The following is a 26,612-nucleotide window of genomic DNA, read 5'->3' on the forward strand; positions in this document are numbered from 1 at the left end:
CCTCTCCCTTCTTCTCTGTAAAAAAAAAAAATCCATAAAATATATTTAAATAAAATAATTTACATATACTTTATGTATCAGAGAGGAAGAGAGGGAGAGAGAAAGACATCAATGAGAGAGAGAATCATTGATTGGCTGCCTCCTGCATGCCCCCTACTGGTCAGTCATGTGCCCGACTGGGAATTGAACTATGGCCTCCTGGTTCATAGGTTGACACTCAACCACTGAGCAACACCAGCTGGGCTAGAAGAACATTTTATGCATTGTACTGAGAACCAGGAAACCCAGGATTTTAACAATTGTTTACTTTTGTTCTTTCCTAGCTCCTAACTTGTTAACTAGTGTAACTTAATCAAGTTAGCTTTAGTCTGTTTCTTATATTAGAAACTGTGTTATGATGTCTTTTTAAATAATCTACAAGAGTGCTGTGAGCATTAATAAGAAAATAGCTATGAAGCTTCTTATATATGGAAAAGGAAAATTTTGAGCTAAGATTCAATATGGCCAAAGAAATAATTTTCCATATTAAACCTTTGGGGAAATATATTGCCACCAATCCAGATGAATGACGAGTAAACTGAAAATCAGTCAAATAATAACACAATAGCAACAGCAGGGAAAATGTGGAGTTTTTTCCTTCCCAAATAGTTCTGTAAAGAAAAAAAAAATTAACTTACAAGGACATTGACTAGCAAAAGATGATTTCAGTGTAGGATGCTGAACTGCAAATGTTTTGGGATGGCTCCTTTTCTGGCTTTGTTCCTTTTTCCAAGAGGGGCAGGTGGGGATGGTGGGTTGCTTATGCAATAAAGCAATGAAACTGAAAAAAAAGTAATGGCAAATCCTGACCATCAAAGTTCTAATGAAATCTCTGCTCAAATTCAAATGCAACATTCCCTCAAGTATTGTTTATTAGTGGTGGACTAAGCAAAAGCACAAATTAAACACCATGTCAGAAAAAAATAATCAGAGCAAACAGAAAAAAAAAAGGTGTAAAGTCTTGACATCCATAAACAACAATTAGAAAGCATCACTGTCAGGCTGAGGTAGGAGTCCCAAGGCTAAACAGCTCTAAGAAATAAATCTCCAGTCTGTTTTGACATACTAAAACAGTCCAAAAAATATAAATATAAAGGAACCCACTTTTCAGTAAATAATTTTGGTAAGATTCAGCTCTCTTAAAATATTTTTCAAATGACCCATTTAAATATTGTGGCACATTTGTGTATATCAATAAAAAAGAGAGAAATGATGTAAAACCATACCTGCTATATTTAGGATATTATTGCCAGCAGCTTTTATTTTCTGAGAATAAGTTGGGATTTTTTTAGTTGTTCCTTGATCACTAGATCCATATATATATATATATATATATATATATATATATATATATATATATATGAGAAGATAGTTGTTACTATTTTTCACTTTAGTTCCACTTAGAAGCCAAGTCCTAACACACCTCTATAATGTTCACACCCTGAAAAAACATAAGCTTTCTTCCTTTTTATGTCTCCCTTCTTGAAGCTTTCATAAATGGGACACCAAATTTGAAAAGATTTCTGCTGTTTTGGTGTCTTCTTTCATTTGTTTCTTTTGGCTACATTGGTTATTTCCATTTCTGGCCCTTTCAAATGATTTAATTTCTTATTTTATAGAACAGTTCCTATTAATGTCCTTTCTAAATATGCCTGGCACATGGTAAATTTTGACTCTGTATTTTGGAGGAATACCAAAGTTTTGGACTCTGTCATCTCCAGAGGACATACAAGTTGTTGACCTTGCCATTTGATGAAAGACAATGTTCTGATTTTCTTAATTTCCTTGAATATGTGCCATGGAAGCCTACCATTATTACCTTCATATACAGTATTTCAGAAAAGTGAGAAATTTGGTAAAGTTTAAAAATGAGCATTGAGTGATTCAAGGGCATTTCTATTCAATACATTATAGAATGCTTTTTTATTATAACACTAGAGGCCCAGTGCACGAAATTTGTGCACTCAGAGGGGGAGTTCCTCAGCCTGGCCTGCGACCTCTTGCAGTCTGGGAGCCCTTGGGGGATGTCTGACTGTTGGCTTAGGCCTGCTTCCTGCAGGGAGTGGGCCTAAGCCAGCAGTCAGACATCCTTAGTGCTGCTGCGAAGGCGGGAGAGGCTCCCACCACCGCCACTGCACTCGCCAGCCATGAACCCAGCTTCTGGCTGAGCAGTGTTCCCTCTGTGGGAGCGCACTGACCACCAGGGGGCAGCTACTTTGTTGAGCATCTGCCCTCTGGTGGTCAGTGCACGTCATAGCAACCGGTTGTTCTGCTATTCAGTTGATTTGCATATTAGCCTTTTAGTATATAGGATAGTCCCATCTGCTTTATCAATAAACTCAGAGATTATGAGGAATACCAAAGTTTTGGACTCTGTCATCTCCAGAAGGACATAAAAGTTGTTGACCTTGCCATTTGATGGAAGACAATACCTTTCACCTTGGTATTCAAAGCCTGATGTGTAATTAATAGATATTCAATAAAGATTTCAAATAAACTGCATTTTATGCTTGAAAAGATTATTTGCAGTCAGGCTATCTTAACTAAACTTCCTATGTTCTTGAATTCATAGAGTTCTCAGAGTCTGAAAGAAAAGGCAATTTTCTATTCCTAGGAAAGAGAGAGTGAAACATGCTAATTTCTTTTTAATATTGACGCTTCCAATGTGCAGTTACCAAATCAAAAATTGGGATGGCATGGGAGAGGGAGTGGTACTGGTTTGTTATACTTTTGAAGAGTTTATGTCTATGTGGTATAAGATGCAACATGGTGCCATAGCTGGTTTGGCTCAGAGGTTAGAGTACAGGCCTGTGGACTCAAGGGTCCTGGGTTCTATTCCCAGTCAGGGCATATGCCTGGGTTGCAGGCTCAGTTCCCAGTAGGGGCATGCAGGAGGCAGCCAATCAATGATTCTCTCTTATCATTGATGTTTCTATCTCTCTTTCCCTCTCCCTTCCTTTCTGAAATCAATGAAGATATTTTTTAAAAATATGCAACATGGCTCTCTAGAAACTCTTCAGGATTAAAGTTGACTTTTTCCAGAAAAGCTCTGAATGCAAATACATAATTTACAGTCAGTGGGAAAGAAAGAAAATGTTTGGTTAAAAAAAAAAAAGTACAGCAAGTTCTCAAATAATGAATGTCATTTTGTTCAATGTTGTAATGTTAATGAAAAAAAAATGAATTCCCTGGGTGTGGTCACTGTCACTGTGGTTTACACATTCTCCTCATGTCTACATGGGTTTCTTGGGGAATCTGGTGTCCTTCCACACCTCAAAGATTGCATGAGGTGAATTGTGTATCTGAGTTGTCCCACAATGAGTGATTGTAAGTGTATGTAATTGTCCTGCAATGGAAGGGTGTCCTCTCCAGGGTGGGTCACCCTTGCTCCCTGAACTATAATAGGCTCCAGCCACCAGCCACCCTGAATAAGTGGGTTGAAAAATAATTATCTTGTTTTTATTAATCTTTCTTAAATGTATGTACAGGTTACATTTATTTCAATGTTTGATATTAGAAGTGTTTGAGATCTTTATTTAGAAGTTTGGTGATGTTTTTGTGACCTAAGAACTTAACTCTTGTTCATATATTTTAGCCTATGGTAAAATTGGTTTTGTTCTATGGCATTTCACTTGAAGCCATAGTTTCCAAGACCCTATCAATGATGTTAAGTGAGGACTTACTGTAATTACTTGAAGTGGATAATGATTTGAATGAGGGGAAAAAGCTACTTGAGAGTTATGTGTAATTTATAAATCATATGCATGGCTATGCTAAAATGTATTTGTTTCTCCTTTATCCATTTTCTCCTCTAGGACAATCTATTCTTGCCATTTGTCTTAATAAATGATAAAAGCTGAATCTGTAATAAATTGGAGATAACTTATATAATGCTTAAAAAGAGACCCCAAAATAATTACCTTTTGATTTGAAATCTACTTGATCACCAGTTTTTGCCAGTCCTTTATTACTATGGAAATAATAAATGAAAGTATATCTTTGTAGGGTTTATAATATGTTTACTAAATTTAAATTATTTTATAGCAAGACATCTCCCCTTTAGAAATTTCTTTTACAAAATTCTACAACTAATTTACAAATATTTATTCACAGATTATAAGTTCTTGTCATATGTAACTTCCAGTTTAAATGTTAGTGCTAACTTAAAAACATTCTACCAATGCTATGGCTCTTTGGATTCACAAGGCATAACTGGTCAACTGACAAACACAAGTCTGACTATTCAACATATTTTGGACTAGAGAATGACATTTCCTATACTTTTGACTAGAAGTCTTCTTTAAGTATACATGGACGGGTAAGAATGGGAGATCAGGCTCCCAAGACCACTGCCCCCTCATAGAGATGCCTTGCCATTTGCCATATAGGAGAGATTGTCAAGAAGTCAGAGTGGCAATTAATAAGACTCTTCTCCCTTCAAGGTTCAGGAAACTCACATCTCTTGAAACACAGAGAAATGAGAGAAGTCATCATTATATGGCCTATTTTTATTTTTATTTTCCTCATTGTTCTGAGCTCTTGGATCCTATAGTTTTGGTTTTCTGCATATTCTTTCACAGATAAAGATGATAAAAATTTAAAGAATAGCTTTAGCTGTAAGAAGAAAAATGCCTAAGAACTTTTAGTCTGTGAAAAATACATTGGTTAGTGCTCATACCTTGAACATTTTTTACAATAGAATATTGTTACTATAGGGAATTACAAATAGAATACAAATAATATAAGTTAGAGTTCAACATTTCCAACAATGAATATTCTAAGAAAAATAAATTAACAGTAACTCAGATACATGCATATATATACTATATCCATCTGAATAGTTATTGGGTGGTGGAGATTGAGTTACTTTATGTATAATTTATCACACAAATGTGATCTTAGTTATAACTAATCACATCTTGTCAGATCAACTTTCTTTTCTCTAAAAACAACATATGCCATTCTGGTGACAAAATAATCTTATGGCTAGAATAAAGCTAGGTTTTCAAGTAATTAAGTTTCTAAAAATACCTGTTTTCTATAGATAAAAATGATAAAATTAGTGCCCCTAAGTTCTTGAGCTTTTTTGTACATGTTACAAATAAAGCTACAAATAACAGCTATATATACTTTGGTTCCTTCCCTCCTGTTTCTTTCTCCCTTTTTATTTGTTTTTCCAAAAATATATTCAGTGATACACTCCAGAATATATATTTTTAATATTCTCTCCAGGGCCATTATGAGGAACTTTGTTTAAATAATGTTATTACCCACTCATTGTGGGGCTGGAGAGCAGAAGATGCTCTGGCAAGCAAGACAAAAAATAATCCTGATGTTTGTAATGCTCAGTTCTACAGAGGTTGTTGTTGAATTTAATGTTTAACAACATGATGAAAATAGAAAACTAACTAAAAGATAACAGGAAGTATAAGCACCAATGAATTTATTTTTACATAATAGTTTCTAGCTTTTGAAATAATTTGAAATAAACAAAACAAAGAAACAATCCCATAACATTCTTCTACTCATCATCCTTTGATAGACTAGAGTAGAAAACAAATATATAGTCTATATACTATGTTTTTTGTCTAAGTAGTTTGTTCTATCTATGAAGAAGAGAAAATAGCCCTGTGACAGAAAAGCACTATTCTAGGTATTTTGTAAACATCTTAGTTAATCCTCATAAAACTCAGGGAGACTGAGTTTGCCATACCCATTTTACAGCTGAGGCAGTGAATGCTCAGTAAAGTTAACTGACCTAAATCATAGAATTATTAAATAGTGAAGCAAGAATTTCACCCCAAGTCATCTGGTTGCAAATTTCATGCTTTTTAAAATTCCCATTGTTCTATTTTTATGTTCCTTTCACATTTACAATACAGCAAAGATTTCAAAAATTTTGTAATTAATTTTCTAGATGATTCAGTGGAGCTTCTACAGTCAGTGAGCTCCCCATCATTTAGTATATTCAAGCATTGAGTGTTATTCTGATAAAGAGTTCAGCTTGATTGGGAATGGTTAAACCATAAGAATATTAAGGTCCCTTTAAGCCCTGAAACTCTGTGACTAAGCAACAATACTATGCACATTACAGATATAACAGGAATTCTCAGAAATGACATGATCCCTAGGCACATAACTGAGGACCATTTTCTCAAGAAGACCTTATCTGGGTAGGCATTACTCAATTTGATTCAGATTGGGGAAATACAAGCTTCAATTTTGAAATGAAAAAGAAGATAGTCAATCACAGACAAATAACACTGGCTCACATAGATGTTATGCTTTCCCCTGACTTTACCTTTTGAGCTTCAGAAAAGGATAAAGTTTATTTTTGATATATGCCTTTTCTTTTATTATGCCTTTTCTGCCTTGCTTTGTGCTCCTGATTTTGACCACGTTTTGAATTTACAAAAGTAACCTCTAAAACAAAAAGGAAAGGGCTTTAACCGAGATGAATTTTGAAGGAAAAGTTTAAGTTTAAATTTCTAAGGAAAAATAAAACTCTAATAAAAGCATAAAAGCATTGGGAAAAATGACCCTCAATATTTTTGCAAAATGAAAACATGTTTTTCTGGCTGGTGACGGTATTCTGGTTCCCAGATAGAATTGAGCATGGTAAAAATGGAAGGATTCTCATCAACGTTCTGTCTTTCTGACAAAGCTCTGGTTGGTGTTATGGAACTTGTACAGCCCATGGGAATAATTCTCACAGTAGATTGTCTGGCTATTAACTCCCTATTTTTTACTTCACAATATTTATTATCTGTTTGTTGTCTGAGGGCAGTTGTGCTTGTTTCTAGGCCTTAATTTCTGATGTTAGAAAGATGAGATTTCTTCAAGTTAGAAAATACTCAGAAAGAAGTGGGTAAACAGAACAGATACTATTATGTCTGCATCTGTGGCTAAGAAAAATGATATTCTAACGAATACAAAGTGGTACTAGTGAGCCATATAAACAAGTACTCACTAAGAGCTAAAATTACAAAGATCCTTCGAATTAGCATATTCTTTTTTATTAATCCTCCAGAAAGAATTTGTGAATGGAATATCCTGTGAAAAATCAACCAATGTCTGGAGTACTCAGACCTTAATACATTAACAGCTGACCTCTTAGGTTCTGCAAAACAAAACAATCAAACAAACAAAAAACCAGGTTACCAGATATAATATTAACTCTGGAATAACTGTAGGGATGAATCTGACTGCTTTATTTTTTTTAATTTTTTAATATATTTTTATTGATTTCATAGAGGAAGGGAGAGGGAGAGATAGAAACATCAATGACGAGAGACAAACATTGATAGTCTGCCCCATCCTTGGGATCAGAGATTGAGCCTGCATTCCAGGCATATGCCTTGACCAGGAATCAAACTTCAGCCTCCTGGTTCCTAGGTCGACGCTCAACCACTGAGCTACACAAGCCGGGCTTCATGGCTGCATTTGGCAGTAGCAAAGGAGACACTTGAGATATCATTACAGGTTTAGAACCAACTCAGATATAAAAATTGAAAGAGCAGGGTGAATGGAATAAGCCCACTATTGGGGAAGGGTAAAATCAGCTGACTTAAGAGACCCTGTAGTGCCTGTAGTGCACAACTTATGTTCATGTCCTTTATTGGTTTATTCTTTAAGCTGGGTTTATCTATTAAGCTTTCAAAATTAAAAATGCTTTGATTCCTCTGTGGGCAAGGAATAGTACAGTTTCAGGAAAACCTCAAAAACCTGGGGTCAAATCTTGACTGTCACTTACTCACTGTGTGATCTTGGGGAAATCACTTAACTTCCCTGAACTTTGTTTTTTAAGAAGAATCTCTCCCTTGTAGTATTGTTCATAGAACAAAATGGTGTTTTCGGACAACATGACTAAGAAGAAGTGGCACTCAATAGATAGTAGCAACTACGGTATGAATTAGATTATAATCTGAATGCTATTTTTCAGCTTCTAAGTTCCATAAAATTTGCAAAAAAATGAGCAATTAGTACAAGGGTTCTCAAAGTATATCTGAAAAAGGATTACACTGTCAAATAAGTATGAGAAATTGTACATGCTCTACCTAGCCCTTTTCCCTTCTAAGTCAGAATTCATTTTCAATACAATTGAATTCCTAAATTAAAAAAAAATGCTTAGCTTTATCAGGGTCTCCTAAATTCATTTGCTCATAGAAACATCTTTGAAGAAGATATATTAACATCCTAAGAGCTTGTTTTGTATTCCACTTAGAGATATGCCAAGTTTGTAATTATTTTAAATTCCAGAGTATAAATAAATTTTTGAATTAAGATACACTGAATAATCTGTGATACCTGGATTCCAATATTAAGGCTAATTTGATTTTAAGCAGCAGCAGGATAAGGTAGAGTAAATGAAAAATACAATGAAAGTGAAAGACCACTGACTAGGGCCACATTTTGTTGGAGTTATTTTTTTGTTGTTAGTGTTTGATTTACTAGAGCTGCCTTTGGAATTAAGGCTGTCCAAAAGCTTGGTGAAATTCCTGGTGCAGTTCTTTATTTGCCCTGAAGGAGAGAGACAGTGCCTCAGCATAGTACTGTGGTTCCAGGTCTACTCCTTTCAAAGCCAAGGTTAAGGGCAGTGGAACATGCAGAAAAACTGAAGCTATTACAAATCTGGCTCACCATATTTGCATTCATGCATTTTAGAACACCAATTTTGTTTTTCTTTTGATCTCCATAAATAGTGCTGAAGTTTCCTTAACACTTTTATTTATTTATATATTTACTTTCCTTTTCTTAAGCTAGAAATTTCCCTAAGTTTACTGTTGTCCTATGGATATCACGTGTAGCTCTAAGAGATAGAAAGGAGACTGCAGGACTAAAGGGTTGTTTTTTTAAAATTACTCTGAATGCAAAAGAAACAAAAGGCATGGAAGCTGTTACTTCTATATTATTTCTTTGAGTACCCACTTTATCACATTTAAGCAGCAAATTAAAGCATTCATTTTAATGATTCAATATTAATCAGGTTATTAGCACTATTATTAACTTTAATGTATTGATGTTCTAGGTGTGCTTTTTTCAGATTTTTGTCTCCAGATCCATATGGAGAACATTCCACAGTTATTGCAGTCAAATATAGTCAACTCTCAAAAGTTTTTAAAGTTGATAAAGATAAACATTTAAATCATCTGATATTTACTGTCCAAACCTGGCCTTTTCAGCTATGATATAGTTGGAATGTGCATTATAGTTTCAGGTAAAAAATGTTTGGCTCATCCTATTGAATCTTGTTAACATTTATAGTAAAGGACAAACAATTCACCTATCCTAATAAAATATATTGTAGCTTCCTGAAACCTTTGCATTTAGAATGAATGCCAACTTGTTTTGGTATCCATTACCATTTTCACATTTCATTGTACAATATAGTACAAATATGAGTTCTTAATTAGCAGGATCTGTATTGTTCAAATGTACAACAGTAAAGGGATTTTTCAATGTACTGCAGCTGTTACCTATGAAGGAAACATATTTCACCTTACCAAGAGGAGTTGCACAATTACATATGTTGTTATGGACAGATTCTTTCATGTTTCCTTAAGCAATGTTATTTCATAATGGATTTCCCATTAAACATAGAAAATTTTACCATTGCTCCCCACTCAATTTCTGCCTCTAGGTTGATTTTAAAAGAGAAAGGTGAAAATTTTAAGAGCAATGAGAGTGGAGGTGAAGAAAAGGTTCTTTATAAAAGATGCAATATTCACCAAGGTCACAAAGAAATATGCCTATATACACATATCTATTTAAGTATTCATTTAAATAATGCATGTGCATCTCTGTATTAATACTGTGTCCAGAAAACATTTGCAACATTATATCCTAAAGGCAGCCTCATGAAATGACAAAAATTAAAAAAAAATAACTACATGAATAGATACTACAAATGATATAGAAGGTAAGGCAGTATTCACAAATAATGTAATAAATCCTTTGCTCATTGGATTTTTTTGCCTCAATTTGAGGCCTTTAAACATCAACCAATTATGGTAAATGTTTAACTGTAGGAGTTCAGGCAGACAGCCAAATTCTGGTTTCAAAGCTCTTGCTAGTTTTAGCTTAAAAGAGTTTTTCATTTCTAAGTAAAAGCATTTCTGGGTACTGGCTATCCCTGTAGTAGATAGAGCTGCTGGAATTTGAATAAGTGGATTAGATCCTTAATAAATGGGCCCTGCAGTACTACCTGAAATGTGTGAAAGAGTGGACTACTAGGAGTCCTAGGGAAATACTTCCCACTTATAACTTAGCTCTATTTACCTAAAGCCAGTTTATTCCCACAGACACAAAGTAAAGAAAAAGAGTTGTTTTTCTTTGCCAAGCCCTACAAAACTGCAAGGTTAGGGGGGAAGGGAGCTAAAGGACAGATTCAGCCATTTCTTGTTAGGAAAACAAGGTATTTGAAATACAGACAAGATAGCCAACATAGTTAAATTTGCTTTCTTATCAAACATAAGGACTCAATTACCAATCTGCACGAAACTGGTTGGAACATTAGCTCTTCCCGGGAATATTCCTACTTTCTGGTGGAAGCACTAACAAATGGGTAGAAAAAAGGGGTCTGCCCTAAACTATCCACATGCGCGATTTGCAGACTCTGGATGGATGTTTGAGATGCAATTGCAAGAGCCTCTTTAGTGCAGACATGACAGTGAAGGGGCTACTGAAGTGACTTTTCTTAGACCATTTTGTCTCCTTTCCTGTCTCTCTGAGGTATCCCGGGGGTCTTTTCACAAACCCTTCTGCACAGCCCCAAAGCTTTAAACCTTGCTTCCCTTCCCCTAAGTCTCTCATTCACCACCACCCTCCCTAACCAAAGTCTCCTCCTGGTCACCACCAAAGCCCGGAGAAGTGGAACGCACACAATGCCTCCCTTATAGGGCTTGAGCTAGGGACTGGGCATGCTCAGTAGCCAAAGCAGATTTTTTTCTTCTTCTTCTTCTTTTGGTAGCAAGTGCGGCATCTCTCCCAATCCCATACCTCTCTTTCCTCTACCTCTATCCCCCTCTCCCCACCCCCAGCTCCTTAATCACCCTGCTTAACCTGTTCGACACCAAAGGCTCGCAGAGTTCTGAGGTACAGAGAATTAACCGACTCCTAAATCCAGGAAATAGTCTCACTTTGGGCTAAAGCTTCACACTTTTGCCTTAAAGCCCCCAGCCCCTTACGCGCAGACAGGTACGGGGGAGTACAAATACTACTGGATCCCGGGAAACTAGCCACAAAGAAGACTCCATCCAGGATCGCCCGCTACTGAAGAAGTACTCCCGGAGCCCTCTGTTCTGCCTGGTGACAATTAGCCAAAGGTACCGTACCCGTGATACAAAGCCCAAGTGCAATTGTTGCCTTTGAATGTCATTGTTGTTGACTCACCCCCCTGGATCCTGGAATTATTCAGTTTCTCGGAGACTCGACGCCCCTGTCTACCTCCCTCGACCCATCTTCCCCCTGGCTCTTCGATGTTTCTTTGGCTTTGCTGGGGTTCTCGGTTGCTCTCTCAAAGGAACGCCCGCTCGTTGTGTGTGTGTGTGTGTGTGTGTGTGTGTGTGTGTGTGCGCGCGCGCCTTGTTCTTAGGGGACTGGGGGAGGAGAAAGGACTCGAGTGTGCGTGTATGTGGTGGGGGGATGGAGGTTGGCGCCCTCGCATTAGGGAACCAGTGTCTCTTTGCGAGAGAAAAGGGGTCGCTCCTCCCCAGGGGATGTTTTAGGCATAAAGAGGGGGCGGATGCCAGGAGGAAAGTGTGCTCTTTCCTGGCGTGTGGGTAGAAATCAAGTGGGGGTGTCTAGGTGGGGGACGGAGGAGCTCAGGAATGTGCGGGGGTCGAGATGTTTGAGTGTCGGTAGGGAGGGCCGCGCGTGTGCTGGGGGGGGAGGGAGGTGGGGGTGGCGGGGGCGGGGATTAAGCAAGTGTATGTAAAGGTGCAGCCCTTGTAAGAGAGGCTGGGTGCACGCGCGGTGTCTGGCCGGGTGTGTGCGCGCTCGCGCTGCTGCCCGCCAGCTTGCCTGCCCCGACTGCTCCGTGGGTTTGACGGACGAGAGGGTGCCTAGGAGCTGGAGCTGGGATCACGTAGTGACCATCGCTGAAACTGTAGCGGGGATCGCGGCGCCCCAGGCCCTACAAGAGCCACCAGGCTCCGGAGGTGGGTGAATTTCCAGCGGGGGCTGAGATAACTGCACCAACACACGCTGCCTCTTCCCCGCTTAGCTCGCTAGTGCCTGTGAGTGTGTGTGTGTGTGTGTGTGTGTGTGTGTGTGTGTGCGCGCGCGCACGCGCGCGCTCTTGCGCGGAGGGGAGCCGGTAGCTTATTATTTTTAGTTTGGGTCGTGTTGGTTTGGGGCCGTCTGAGTGGCCAAAGCGGCCGTAGTGGCTACTCCGCCGCCGCTCCCTCTTGCCTGTCCACGGAGTGGTCACAAGTCCCTGAGGCCGAAGGAATCCGATGTCCTTAGCTTCGCTGCCCCCAGGGAGGCTGGGGCGGCGGGGAAAGTGTCCTAGTCTAGGGACGGGGCGCTGGGCTTTGTCTTCTGTGCCCCTGTCGCAGGTACTCTAGGCGAACGTGAACCTGGGGCTCCGGGCAGTGGCCCGGGAGCTGGTGGAAGACAGCTGGCACCCTGCAAGAAAGGGGATACGAGAGAAGCCGGTGGGTAACTCTAAAAGCCCTGCAAAGCTGGGCAAGTGCTGGCAGCGCGACTTTACAAGATGCCCAAATGTTGAGCTGATTTCTGGCTTGGTGAGAGCATTTTGTGGCTGGCCTGGCTGCGGGTTGGGGGGTGGGGGGCGGGCAAGGGGGATCCTGGACCGCCGCTCTTGGCCAAGGAAGGACAGGGTCACTCTGCCTATGACAAGTGGGCCAGTGACACCCCAGTGGCTATTGCCCTGGTGGCCCGAGCTAGTCATCTCTTCTCCAACCACCGCACGCACGCCCGGGTCTAGAGAGGCCCATGGAAACTCCAGCAGTTGCCCCTTATGGGAGGAGAGCGCTAGAAGAAATGTGTGCGCAGATGGGCTGAAGCCCCCTCGACATCCCCAGCGGTACTCGCCTCCGCTGCCTGACCCTAGAGGCCGCAGCTCGGGCGGGACCCGGGAGGGGGCTGGTGCCGGCTCCAGGCAACGGGATGCGGCAAAACATTGCGGTAAGCGCTATCGCCAATGGCCCCTCCAGGCGCATCGCTGCCGGCTCGAGGTGAGGTAGCGAACAGTGGGCGGCAGTGACCGCGTTCCCCAGCGGAGCACCCCCTCTGCCTTAGGCGGCGGACGGAGGTTTCCCGTGCCAGCTCCAGGGGTGCTACCTCGGCCCACCCTCCTGGGTCGTTTGTTCCCCACAGGCCAGCTCCCTCCACAGGAGCGCGCGGAGCGCCAGGCGCAGCACTGTGGTAGATACTGGATTTGTGGTAAGGCTAGTTTTATGCAGTCCTGGCCAGCCTTGGAAGCCTAAGGTGGGGGGTGGGGGGTGGGGAGAACCGGGCAGCTCTTGGCAGCCCCAGAGATGACTTTGGTACCCAACTCATACTTTGTGTTTTCTTTTTCTGTTGCCTCCCCTCTTCATTCCCCCTCCCTATTTTTTTTAAGTGGGCATGTTTTAGTGGTACCATGTGAATGTGACGTTTCTTTCCTTTACATGCAATTCCCCCTTCCCCTCTTGCTCCCTCCCTTCTCCTCTTTCCACTTCTCCGTGGTCTCTTGCCCTTTCCCTCTCCCCTTCTCTCTGAGGACTCCTCAGCTCCCTTGCTAGCTTCTCCAGCTGCTTTGGCTTCCTCCGTTTCACAGACCTGCATTTGGGAAGTTCCTAGCTAGTCCTTGTACCTTTCAACCCCACCCCTGCTTACTTAAAGTAGAAATTAGGAGCAGGAGGGTAGCTCCTAATGCGATTTCAGATCAGTTGATGCTCCTTGTTATTATTTGTGTACTGAATTCAGGTTATTTTTGTTGTTGTTTTGTTTTTAATTTGGTTACTTTTGGGGGTTTTTTTGGGGGGGGGGTTGGGGGGCTTATAACAAGAAATGACTCAACCGAACCTGGTTGGCTGTTGAAAACCACATCTATAGCAAAGCAAAAAGATCAAGTGAAAATTTGCTTTTACAATGCAAGTTGGTTTGAATGATGTTATACGTAAGAATTATGACTTCTTTCTGCACTATCAATCAAGCTGTCATGGTGAATGGGGGAATGCATTTCCATACATCAGCCAATGAGCATCTAGGCAGTGCTGCCTGTATGCTGAACCAAACTACTTAAAATGCAAATCTTTCTGAGTCGTGTCTATTGGGTTGTCTACCTTGAGACATGTTCATTTTACCACTAGCTAATTCCTCGTGGGCAAAAGACACAAAGGCATTTCTGTGTGACACTTCTGGCTTTGTATCATTCCCTCATTGTGTGTTCCTGGGTAATTTAATTAATATTTGGTGATAACCATATTGAAATTGCAGCCAGCTTTCCATTCAAGATGGAAAAGACTTACGTGGCTAAAACGGCATCAATAAAACAAGAATTCCTGTTGTCCCTTTTAATCTTTTCCATGAAGCATTTGCATATTTTTGTGTATGCATGTGGTATTTAAGGAATTGGCTAAAACAGGTTAATTTGCTAAGCATTAAACTCCACTAAATTGATTCTTGATTTGTTTATAGACAGAGGCATGCCGTACTAATATTTGGAAAGTGGTGTTTGGGAAATGATGATTTTAGGACAAACATTTGCTGTAATAAATGTATTTGGGGCTGCAGCAATAGCCACTCAACAATGGTAGTGTGTTACATCTTCCTCAGCAGTGGCAATCTGTGATCAAAGTGAAAGAGATAAGCATTTGAGCCAAGTGCCTGTCAGACCTGGGTTCAAAATGGCACATGAAGGAATGGAAGAGGGCCAGGTAAGCAGGACAACCAGTTCTTGGGGGGAGGGAAAGCTGTCTGGACATCAGCTAGACAGTGCAGGAGCAAGTATGTTTCTCTCCTGTTTTCAGGGACTCAAAGACAAAAGGTATTTTTTCCCTGTTTGGAAGATCACTGATAGGAAACTAGATACTGTTTATTTATTGGAATAGAATCTAAAACTTGGCCTTCCCTACTCGGTTCTTTTCTAAAACCTCGGTTCTTTTCAAAACCCCAGGGTCATCTGTGGGTTTTTTAAGGCAGCAGTGTACAGGAATGAACTGATTTATGGCAATGTGCTTCCCAGTGGGCTGAAGTTCAGGCAGATCTCTTCCCAGGGCTCCTTCCACCTTGGCCTTTTGACTTTCCCCTTTACAGTAACCCAATTATCCCATTGGCATCCTCTGTTGAACTCAGGGATCTAATATTTTCTCTGCTCAGCCTCTTATCCAGCTGAAGCCTAGAGAGTAGACATTTACAAGCTGAAATGCCTTTGTGATGCTAACTACATGGCTGACATGACTGGGTTGGATCAGTCATTAGAGTTGCAAATAGAAAGCTTAAGGTCTGTGTTTGTTCAAGGGCACAGTTTGGTGGTCCAAGTAGAGAAAATATTTCAGACTTTTAAGGTTTAAGTATGATCAACAGTCTTTTGCTGTTATTTGTCATGTGTTCTGCACATGCAAATTTTGTATAAACTACAGGTATGGAAATAAAATGTATGGCATTTTTGGTGGTTAGTGTTCGACTAAGTGAGAATACTCAGAGCTTTTGGTACCTTAAAAATTCAAACTTAATAACTATAGTCACGTGTTTGCTATCACATGCCACATTTTCAGTTACTGTATTTATAAATACAAGTAATTTTTCTAGTAATAATCATTGAAAAAATGTTTTCTTCTTATTTTTTAGGTTATTTCTCTTTATTCAGACGCATAAAATTGCATGTTGATTGCAAGAAGATGTTTCTTTGGCTCTTTCTGATTTTGTCAGCCCTGATTTCTTCGACAAATGCAGATTCTGACATATCAGTGGAAATTTGCAATGTGTGCTCCTGTGTGTCAGTGGAGAATGTGCTCTATGTCAACTGTGAGAAGGTTTCAGTCTACCGACCAAACCAGCTGAAACCGCCTTGGTCAAATTTTTATCACCTCAATTTCCAAAACAATTTTTTAAATATCCTCTATCCAAATACATTCTTGAATTTTTCACATGCAGTATCCCTGCAGCTGGGAAATAATAAACTGCAGAACATTGAGGGAGGAGCCTTTCTTGGGCTCAGTGCATTAAAGCAGTTGCACTTGAACAACAATGAATTAAAGATTCTCCGAGCTGACACTTTCCTTGGCATAGAGAACTTGGAGTATCTCCAGGCTGACTACAATTTAATCAAGTATATTGAACGAGGAGCCTTCAATAAGCTCCACAAACTGAAAGTTCTCATTCTTAATGACAATCTGATTTCATTCCTTCCTGATAATATTTTTCGATTCGCATCTTTGACCCATCTGGACATACGGGGAAACAGAATTCAGAAGCTCCCCTATATCGGAGTTCTGGAACACATAGGCCGAGTTGTCGAATTGCAACTGGAAGATAACCCTTGGAACTGCAGCTGTGATTTGTTGCCTTTAAAAGCTTGGCTGGAGAATATGCCATATAACATTTACATAGGAGAAGCTATCTGTGAAACTCCCAGTGACTTATATGGAAGGCTTTTAAAAGAAACCAACAAGCAAGAATTATGCCCCATGGGCACAGGCAGTGATTTTGATGTACGGATCCTGCCTCCATCTCAGCTGGAAACCGGCTATACCACTCCCAATGGCCACACTACTCAAACATCCTTCCACAGATTAGTGACCAAACCACCGAAAACTACAAATCCTTCCAAGATCTCTGGAATCGTGGCAGGCAAAGCCCTCTCCAACCGCAATCTTAGTCAGATTGTGTCTTACCAAACAAGGGTGCCTCCTCTTACACCTTGTCCAGCGCCTTGCTTTTGCAAAACACATCCTTCGGATTTTGGACTGAGTGTCAACTGCCAAGAGAAAAATATACAGTCCATGTCTGAACTGATACCGAAACCTTTAAATGCCAAGAAGTTGCATGTCAATGGCAACAGCATCAAAGATGTGGACATCTCAGACTTCGCTGAGTTTGAAGGACTGGATTTGCTCCATTTAGGCAGTAATCAGATTACAGTGATAAAGGGAGATGTATTCCATAATCTCACTAATTTACGCAGGCTGTATCTCAATGGCAACCAGATTGAAAGACTCTATCCTGAAATATTTTCAGGCCTTCATAACCTGCAGTATCTGTACTTGGAATACAATTTGATTAAAGAAATCTTAGCGGGCACCTTTGACTCGCTGCCAAATTTGCAGCTACTATACTTAAACAACAATCTCTTAAAGAGCTTGCCCGTTTACATTTTTTCTGGAGCACCCCTTGCGAGACTGAACCTGAGGAACAACAAATTCATGTACCTACCTGTCAGCGGGGTTCTTGATCAGCTGCAGTCTCTGACACAGATTGACTTGGAGGGCAACCCATGGGACTGCACTTGTGACTTGGTGGCATTAAAGCTGTGGCTGGAGAAGTTGAATGACGGGATTGTTGTGAAAGAACTAAAATGTGAAACACCTGTTCAGTTTGCCAACATTGAACTGAAGTCCCTCAAAAATGAAATCTTATGTCCCAAACTCTTAAACAAGCCATCTGCACCATTCACAAGCCCTGCACCTGCCATTACCTTCACCACCCCGCTGGGACCCATTCGAAGTCCTCCTGGAGGTCCAGTGCCTCTGTCGATTTTAATCTTAAGTATCTTAGTGGTCCTCATTTTAACTGTGTTCGTTGCTTTTTGCCTTCTTGTTTTTGTGCTGAGACGAAACAAGAAACCCACGGTGAAGCATGAGGGCCTGGGGAATGCAGAGTGTGGTTCCATGCAGCTGCAGCTGAGGAAGCATGACCACAAAACCAATAAAAAAGATGGACTGAGCACAGAAGCTTTCATTCCGCAAACCATAGAACAGATGAGCAAGAACCACACCTGTGGCTTGAAAGAGTCAGAAACTGGCTTCATGTTTTCAGATCCCCCAGGACAGAAAGTCATCATGAGAAATGTTGCCGACAAGGAGAAAGATTTGTTACATGTGGATAGCAGGAAGAGATTGAGCACAATTGATGAGCTGGATGAATTATTCCCAAGCAGGGATTCCAATGTGTTTATTCAGAATTTTCTCGAAAACAAAAAGGAGTACAACAGCATAGGTGTCAGTGGCTTTGAGATCCGTTATCCAGAAAAACAAGACAAGAAAAACAAGAAGTCATTGATAGGCGGCAACCACAGTAAAATTGTGGTGGAGCAAAGGAAGAGCAGCGAGTATTTCGAACTGAAGGCAAAACTCCAGAGTTCCCCCGACTACCTACAAGTCCTTGAGGAGCAGACAGCTTTGAACAAGATCTAGGTCACACAATTTTATTTCATGCAGAGGACATTTATTTAATGATGAAAGTGCCTTTTGTTGATTTCTAACTTCCAAATACTATATTATCAATAGGCATAGAGGCAGGTGTTTCCAAGGGTGTCTCATTAACTGTAGCTGCAAAGATGTGTCCAGTAGAAGAGAATCTCCAATAGATTTTACTGCATAAAACCTATACTGTGGAGTCCTGTGGGGATACTGCAAACTCTATTGCCAAAGGGATGCTTTATATACATAATACACTGAATTTAACCTCAAGAGGCAAATCTGTTTTGTACCCCAATGCAAAGCCTTCCTCTCTTTGTGCTTTGTAAAGCAAAGTCAAGAAAACTGGTACCAGTGTTCACACTTCAACTGGGTCCTTCATCTTGCACGTAGATTAAGTTGGTGGAACTGGAATACTCCTTCTGATTTGTGGCATTGTAACAACTCTCTGTAAAGATTATCTGAAAAGTAAAACAAAAAGCATGCAAAGAGAGAACATTCGATAGTATTTGTAAATCGATAACCTTTATGGCCTGCATCTTGAAACCACTGGATTTATAATGTTAAATTGTGCAAATATTTCTTTAAAATATACCATGCATTGCATAAGTATAAAATAAATTTGAACACTTTAAGCATTACCTGTCTATACATAAAACCTAAGAGAGAAAAAAATCAACGTGAGTTACATAACGTTTGTGGTGATCTTAAGAAATACGTGACGTTTATCAGAATTAAACATGGCTCAACTTAAACTAACATTAGAGTTTGTTCTCAGTTATGTGAAATACCCACAATCCTTAAAGGTTGTCCAAAATAAGCAAAGTGCTTACCGTGTGAGCGCACCCAAAGCTATTTTTGTAACATAATTCATATTTATGAAGTACTTTGTATACTAAATAGAAAAATATGTACTCCTTAATATGTATTTAATATGCCTGACTTGTTTTCCTGATCACAGGGAATTTATCAATAAGTATAAATTTAGACAGAGAAAATATACCAAACTGAAACTGAAGCTTATGTGTACAGAAATATTCTGGACATTGTGATCAGGTATAATTTAAAAACAAAAGAAAAGAAAAAAAGACAAAAAGCAACAAAAATATTTAAAAAAACAGTTCTGTGCTATTCTTGAGAATTTAGCATATTATCTCTTCAGATTTGTTACCAATTGTGCATTTTAAAATAGATCCCTTAGTTTTTTATAGTATCTTGTCTGGGGCAGTTGTTATTCGCCATCAGTTGTCTTGCTTTTCAGGATTATATGAGCTTAATTCAAATAGTTTTAATGGCAAATATTTAAAAAAGTAATGAGTAAGGTTAATAGTTATATCTCATATGCATCAGTATTCCTGTTCTTTCATCATTCTGACTACTATCAGATAATCAAATAGAACAGTAAACATCATGGTATTCTTGGCTACCAAAGCCACACTGTAAAATGCTTTCATTGATCTCAGATGAGTTTACACTCTGCAACTACAAATGATATGCCACTGTGTTTGCTTGTGCTGTTAACTGCTGAGTCAAACTTGGTCAAAGGAAGGAAATACTTGATAATGGGAGATATTTGAAGATTTTTAGGAGCTCCCGATTAGCAGTGACATCCTGAAACACACTGCCTTCTTGGTCTGCCTGTGTATGTATATTTTTTTTGTGCTCCATCTCTTATAACTACTGTATTCATAAGTAAGATGACCAAGAAGGTAAACAACATATATATTCTTCATGAATTTCAAGTGGCAAATGTTTTAGTACAGCTTCTAAAATGATATTATGATTAAAGTTGTAACAGCAGTCCATTTATTGATTACTAATTTGAGGGCTTTCTATGTTTGTTCCAAGATAAACAAACAAACAGACAACTTGGCATTCTTGGACATGTGTGTGTGTGTATGTGTGTGTGTGTGTGTGTGTGTGTGTGTGTGTGTGTGTGTGTGTATGCATACATATCCATAATTGGAGATTTTTTTAAAATAGCAAACAAAAAATAGTCTCCGTATGTATGTGCTGGTGCTCTTAAAACTTTAATGTGTAGTTTTAATTTTCATGACAATGTCTGTGAAAACTTTATATGAATATTTAAAAAATACAAATACTTTCTGACCTTGAAAGAAAGGACATGAAGATGTGTGCCCAACAGCTTGTTTTCATCTATAATTTCATAAGGACTTTTAATATACCATTACCATGCTTGCATGCATCCATGGGTTAAAGGGCTCCTAATGCATACTGACAGGATAAAGATGAAAAGGTTTATCCTGTCAATAAAGTGTGGATGGATTGAAAAATCTTAAGTAGACCCTTATGGGAGGAATCAAAAACTCCATCCATGATCTGGGGATCATAGGTCATTCGGATGATGTGTTTTATTCAGTGTGGTGATGCTTTGAAGATGATTCAAGGTTTCTGCAACTGTCAATGGCAGGAGTACCTGCCACTATCTCAAAGATTCCTGTAGCATATTGGCTATCTCAAACTCTTCTGCTGAAAGATGTAAATGTTCAACTTTTTAAAAAGTAATTTAAATGTATGTGGTTATTTGGAGGATCTAATTGTAAGTGAATGACAGTAACAAATCCTTGGTTAAGGTTGATATATTCTCCTTAACTAAAGTCATTGTGCCTACATTATACAGTGTATACTATTTTGCACCTGTCTCTCATTAGTTCTACTTGTATATTTTATGATAATGTTGTTAGGCATAAGTTTTTAGTTAAGTACAAGAGCAGTTAAAATTCTGTATCTACATTTTCTTGACTTCAACTATAACCTTGATGTTAGTTTAACCCCTGCAGGAGTGATATATATGTCAATACAGCATTTTTGGTTTTGATTCAAATATAGAAAATCCAAGAAGTGTTCATTTCTAATGTGGTCTGACACATCGTGGGCTTCTTGGCACTGTATCATGTGCTTGGACTCTATTAGAATAGTTGCAAAGTAAATTAGAGCATATAATTCAGTGAAGGGGTTGAGACAATATATTATGTTCATGTAATATAAATCAAGTTTTAAATTATTTTTTTATGAAATCAATAAAGATGATTCAATTCTTTAAAAGTAAATCTTTGTGTAATTTTATGAGAAAGCAGCTATTAAAATATAGTGATTGAAGTCTATAAGGCAATTTATATTCTATATTTAGTTTTCCATTCTGCATAATAAACTCAATAAATATATTAATTAGAAAATCATTTAAGACCAACATTCTTTTGTTGCTTTTAAAAACATTTCATTTCTTTAAGCCATAAGAATGCATAAATTATACAGGGCATGGCCTCATGAGTAATGTCAACAGGTATTGCTGAAATAAGAGAACACATCTAGAAATGTATGGCAGTAATATTAATCTATAATATCTTTTGCATGATTTGTACATTGACACTGTATGAAATGAGCACAGTGAGGTTTTTTGTTGTTCTTGTTGTTGTTATTGTTGTCACATCCAAAGAGCTGGGGGAGAAAATATATTAAAATGTATTTATAATCACTATTTTGAAATAAAGTAAAGAAAACACATTGTATTGTTTTTACCCTGATTTGATTATTAGTAATCAAACAGAAAGGAACTGTTTTAATGACTTTTGTTTGCTTTTAATAACATCAAGGTATTAGAGAAAATTTACTAAATGCCATTTTTATGAAAGTATTAATAAAATTGTTTGCTACAATGGTATTTCTGAAGCCACAGTTTGTTAAATATATTTATCTTTCCATTATTTTTCAGAAGAAATAAAGCAGTAACCGAACTGATCTTTTCATCTAGATTTGAGGGTAAGACATAGAGCTTTAGAATACTGTTTGTATTCAACTTAATTGTTAAATCTATGTTAAGAGATGCTTTCTTTTCAAACATCTTTACAATCTGTGTTCCCTTCCACTGGCAGCCTCTTTGGAGAAGAGTAGGACAGTGCCAAGATCAACATGCTTTGATTCTTGCTCATTCTGATTAATCAGTTGGAATCTGACATAACTGCAGACAAGCAAATATAATATTGTCTTAATTATTGATTGAAATACTTTTAGAAAAACTTTATGATCACTATAATTCATGACCAGCTTGACTGATTACTGGTTACCTACCTATTTATCGGGTGGATTGTGATTTGTATTTTTCAAACATGACCAAAATCATCAGTCCATTATTTTACCAGGGTCATTATGATTGAGAAACAGGAGCCAACTGCATTATGGTTCCTTTGAGGGTAGCAAAGATTATAAACAGACTGTATTGACCAATAAAGTGGGTTATAGGCACATTTCCTTATAGAAAGAGATATAAAGAGAGAGGAAAACAGAGAGAGGTAATATAATTTAATATTGTTGTGGCTTTATGTCTGTACCTAGCTATGCTGAAAATGTAAACAGTATAGGCAGTTTATACAAATACTTTTGGACTAAAAGTTTTATGTATCACAGGATATACATCACATGCTTATATGACTTATTTTCGTTCTTTCTGAGTACTGAACATTGGGGCTTTGGGTCCAGCCATCAGTTATGTAGACAAGTGGCATCAAATAAAGGTTTGGCTTCATTTCCAGTGCTCATTCAATTAGTCACTATGGTCAGATGGACTGAACTAAAATATCCTGTTTGTGGCTTCATTTACCGGGAATTACTGGCGACATATATCAAGTTCATCTGATAATTGTTAACCTTCAATTACAGATTTGCCGGGGATCTGTCCTTTGTTAAATTAAAAGCAAATGGGAGGTTAAATGAATTTTAATAGCTTATTTTGTATAAAACTGCCCTCAATCTATTTTCAAATTTCATTTTGTCTTAGTTTCCACTGGTTGATAAGATTGCATTTCAGAAGGGGAAATCAAGGAAAGCAAACTGAATTGCCTGATATGAAACACTATGACTTTTTAATTTTTAAATCTTATTTTTAGACTGCTGTTCTTATGTCCACAGAGGGAAAATGAAGTGGGGCTCTGAGACAACTACTTCAATACTTTGAACCAAATAATTGCTTTTGAGAATAAAACAATTTCAATTTTTTATTAAATCATAATTACCAGATCCACTGGCTACAGAATCCAGAACCAGGAAAGAATTACTCAGCCCTCCACCTTAGTTTTCTTTTGTAGACACATTGGCTAAATAGAAATTTTGATGATTTTAGTAATACATCAAAAGTGAGAAATACTTGTTTAACTTAAAAAAACTCATGAACAAGGCCTTCAGAGAAATTACATGAATATGTAATGAAAAAATATAAAATATCACTTTTAAACTAGTTATAGGAAGGAAATAGTCTTCTAAAGCTCCTGAACAATATCTTTCTCTTAGTTGGCAACTCACAGATACTAGATAATTTCTTATCCTGCTAGTTAACAGCCTAAGGAAGCCATGCTGTACAGTGGAAACTGCTCATGGAAGCCTTTGGAAATCAGAATAAGCTCTGCTCTCCCTAATAAGAATTGCAACGTATATATCAATCATTGTTTCATGTAAATTGAACCACTGTGGTAAAATTCTGAGTTGATAATCAGTAATTTTAATGCTGTTTTCACTAATAAAAGTTTTTTTTTTATAGGTCATACTTGTAGCCATTCAGTGTGTTCATTATCATGAAATTAGTGAAGCTCAACATCCAAAGAAATGTAAATAATCTGATTTTTAGCTGGTACAATTGTTTATTAGTTTACAGGATAGGATAGGCATATCTATAAACACACACACACACACACACACACACACACACACACACACGAATGCACAGAAACAGTGAATTATGCACAAAAGGAATTATTCAATTGATGTAAACAAATACAACATTTCTGCCTCAACTACCTAGGTTTTTCAAATCAAAGTATGTATTTGGGGCCCAAAATGATATTTTTTCTTCTTTTTGTTTCACTTTAAATTGAAACCTGATCATTTTATTATGTATAGTAAAAAGTAGATCCAGTCCATCTACCAGGACTTACTTGGATTTCAATAATGTCTATTACCTTGAGATCTGGCTTTGATTTTCCTTATTTGTTAACTTTATCATCATTATTATCCTCATTCTATAAGCTTACTTAGTGTGTATTGCAGTACGTAATTCCCAGGTAGCTGACCACGATGTAAATCAATCCTGCTACCATCCTTCACAAATATTATTCAGAGAATCATGGAGGGATATCTAGATCCAAAATAAAGAACCCCAGGGTGGGAATTAGATTAGAAATTATTAGAACATGGAGGTTAAAAAAGAGAAGAAAGTATATTGAAGATTACTGACTAAACAGCTCTGTACCTAAGCTAAGATTAGGGAGGATAAAGGCTAAGGACTATTAAGAGAGAAAAAATCAAATCATATTTTTCCTTATTCTCTCTGCTTTCTTTTAAATATATGAAATGTATGCTATATCAACACAACACCAGTAATTCATATGTTTTCAAATAATTCAGTGGTCAATTAAAATAGCTAGTTACCTTTCCAGCCCCCATAGAATCTTTTCCTGGGATGACTAACACCATGGATTGACAGATTGTCAGGGCCTCCTGATATAGTTCTAGCTGTAAAAAATAATAAGTAGTATTGTGTTTAATGAGAACAAAAGGTGAAACATGCATAGTACGTATAATGAAATATATATATATATATATATATATATATATATATATATATATATATATATATATCAGAGAGGATGGGAAAGGGAGAGAGGGATAGAAACATCAATTATGAGAGAGAATCATTGATCAGCTGCCTCCTTCACACCACTTTACTGGGAATCGAGCCTGCAACCTGGGCTAGCACCCTGACTACAAATCAAAACATGACCTGCTGGTTCATAGGTTGACACTCAACCACTGAGCAACACCAACTGAGTGCATATAATGAATTTTGATAGGGAGCAAAATAAATAAATACAATCATTTTGAGTGTCCCATATGGTAACAAGCAGCTAGGCCTTTTGGTTTGTTTTCAGAAATTGTACTTCAATACAGATTACCAAGTGCATATTTCGGAAGCTATTTCCTGCAAAGAACCCCTGGGAAGCTATGTCTGTGCCATGGGTCCCCTTATTTCATAGCAGGATGTATCACATTTGTCAAGTTCTCTCTGCTGGAAATTCTTCTTTTCTGGTGGTATAAACAGCCTTTGTCATCTATGGCATGGGCTAGCTTAAGAAGATTTTTTCACAGTTGTTTGAACCTTAGTGGCAGTACACACAAAAAATCTAGGATTCTGTGTCCAAGCATATATTTGCCATTGCAAAACTATCACAACCAAAGAACATTTCAATTGCATATGTATTCTACATTGCTATATTTGTTTTTATTTACTAGTTATCTTCTAGCTCACAACTATGAGTTGTTTTACTCATAGCTCTCCTTCAATGTAGAAGGCAATCTCCACCCTGGAAAGTCACAGTTATTTATAGAAAGAATCAGGACACTTCTCTCTGCTCATTTCCTTCGGTAACTTCTAGAAATAAAGAAAAGTTAATACATTAAGTGATTGATTTAAAAGGAAGTCCTGCTGACACAGAAAGAATTATAAGAAGACAGAGTGAGTTATCAGTAAAAAAGTCAACCTTGTATTTTAGATTCTTACATTGGAAGTGAAGTATAATACTTTAGTTTCTGAGCTGGACTCAAAGAAATCAGTTTTCACTCTGGAATCCCTGCAATAATTAAATAAGTATATTATTGCTGACATGTGGGTAGGTTTGCCACATGGCTACTATTTTTTCCTCACACTCTAAGAAAATATTTCTTTGCTCAGATTTGATACAGCTGCTGTATCAAATTCTTACCCTGAAAATTCAAAAAACTTTTTTTCTATATGTACCTAAGCTGTTACATAGAAATGTGTATTGGAAACTGGATAAAACCATCAGGCCTGGCTGGTGTGGCTCAGGCTCAGTGGTTGAGCATCAACCTATGAACCAGGAGGTCATGGTTCAACTTCCGGTCAGGGCACATGCCCAGGTGCAGGCTTGATCCCAGTATGGGGTGTGCAGGAGGCAGTTGATGAACAATTCTCTCTCATCATTGATGTTTCTGTCTCTCTCTTCCTCTCCCTTCCTCTCTGAAATCAATAAAAATATTTAAAAAGTAACATCGGAATTAAGAAAATTAGTGTCCTTAAAGAAACAAAATGAGGCATTTTATTAAAATTACGTCATGGTAGATCACCTTCCTTTGAACTTCTTGACTTTTTGTAGGTTTGAATATGTGCATTGTGAAGGAAGT

At 38.2% G+C, this 26,612-nt stretch overlaps 1 protein-coding gene across 2 annotated transcripts; it reads left to right on the forward strand.

The window, feature by feature from the left end:
- Nucleotides 1-11,020: 11,020 nt before the first annotated feature.
- On the forward strand, nt 11,021-22,065 carry SLITRK4 (SLIT and NTRK like family member 4). 2 transcript variants are annotated; one of them, XM_036306061.1, is made up of 2 exons: nt 11,021-11,363; nt 15,838-22,065. In XM_036306061.1, the coding sequence occupies exon 2, from the start codon at nt 15,888-15,890 to the stop codon at nt 18,399-18,401; it is 2,514 nt and encodes an 837-aa protein (XP_036161954.1). In that variant the 5' UTR covers nt 11,021-11,363; nt 15,838-15,887; the 3' UTR covers nt 18,402-22,065. The 2 variants fall into 2 exon arrangements, with proteins under 2 accessions (XP_036161954.1, XP_036161955.1); XM_036306062.1 differs by lacking the exon at nt 11,021-11,363 and adding an exon at nt 12,016-12,197.
- The last annotated feature ends 4,547 nt before the right edge of the window (nt 22,066-26,612 follow it).

This window comes from Myotis myotis, unplaced genomic scaffold (genome assembly GCF_014108235.1).
Source record: "Myotis myotis isolate mMyoMyo1 unplaced genomic scaffold, mMyoMyo1.p scaffold_m19_p_4, whole genome shotgun sequence".
Classification (NCBI taxonomy): domain Eukaryota; kingdom Metazoa; phylum Chordata; class Mammalia; order Chiroptera; family Vespertilionidae; genus Myotis; species Myotis myotis.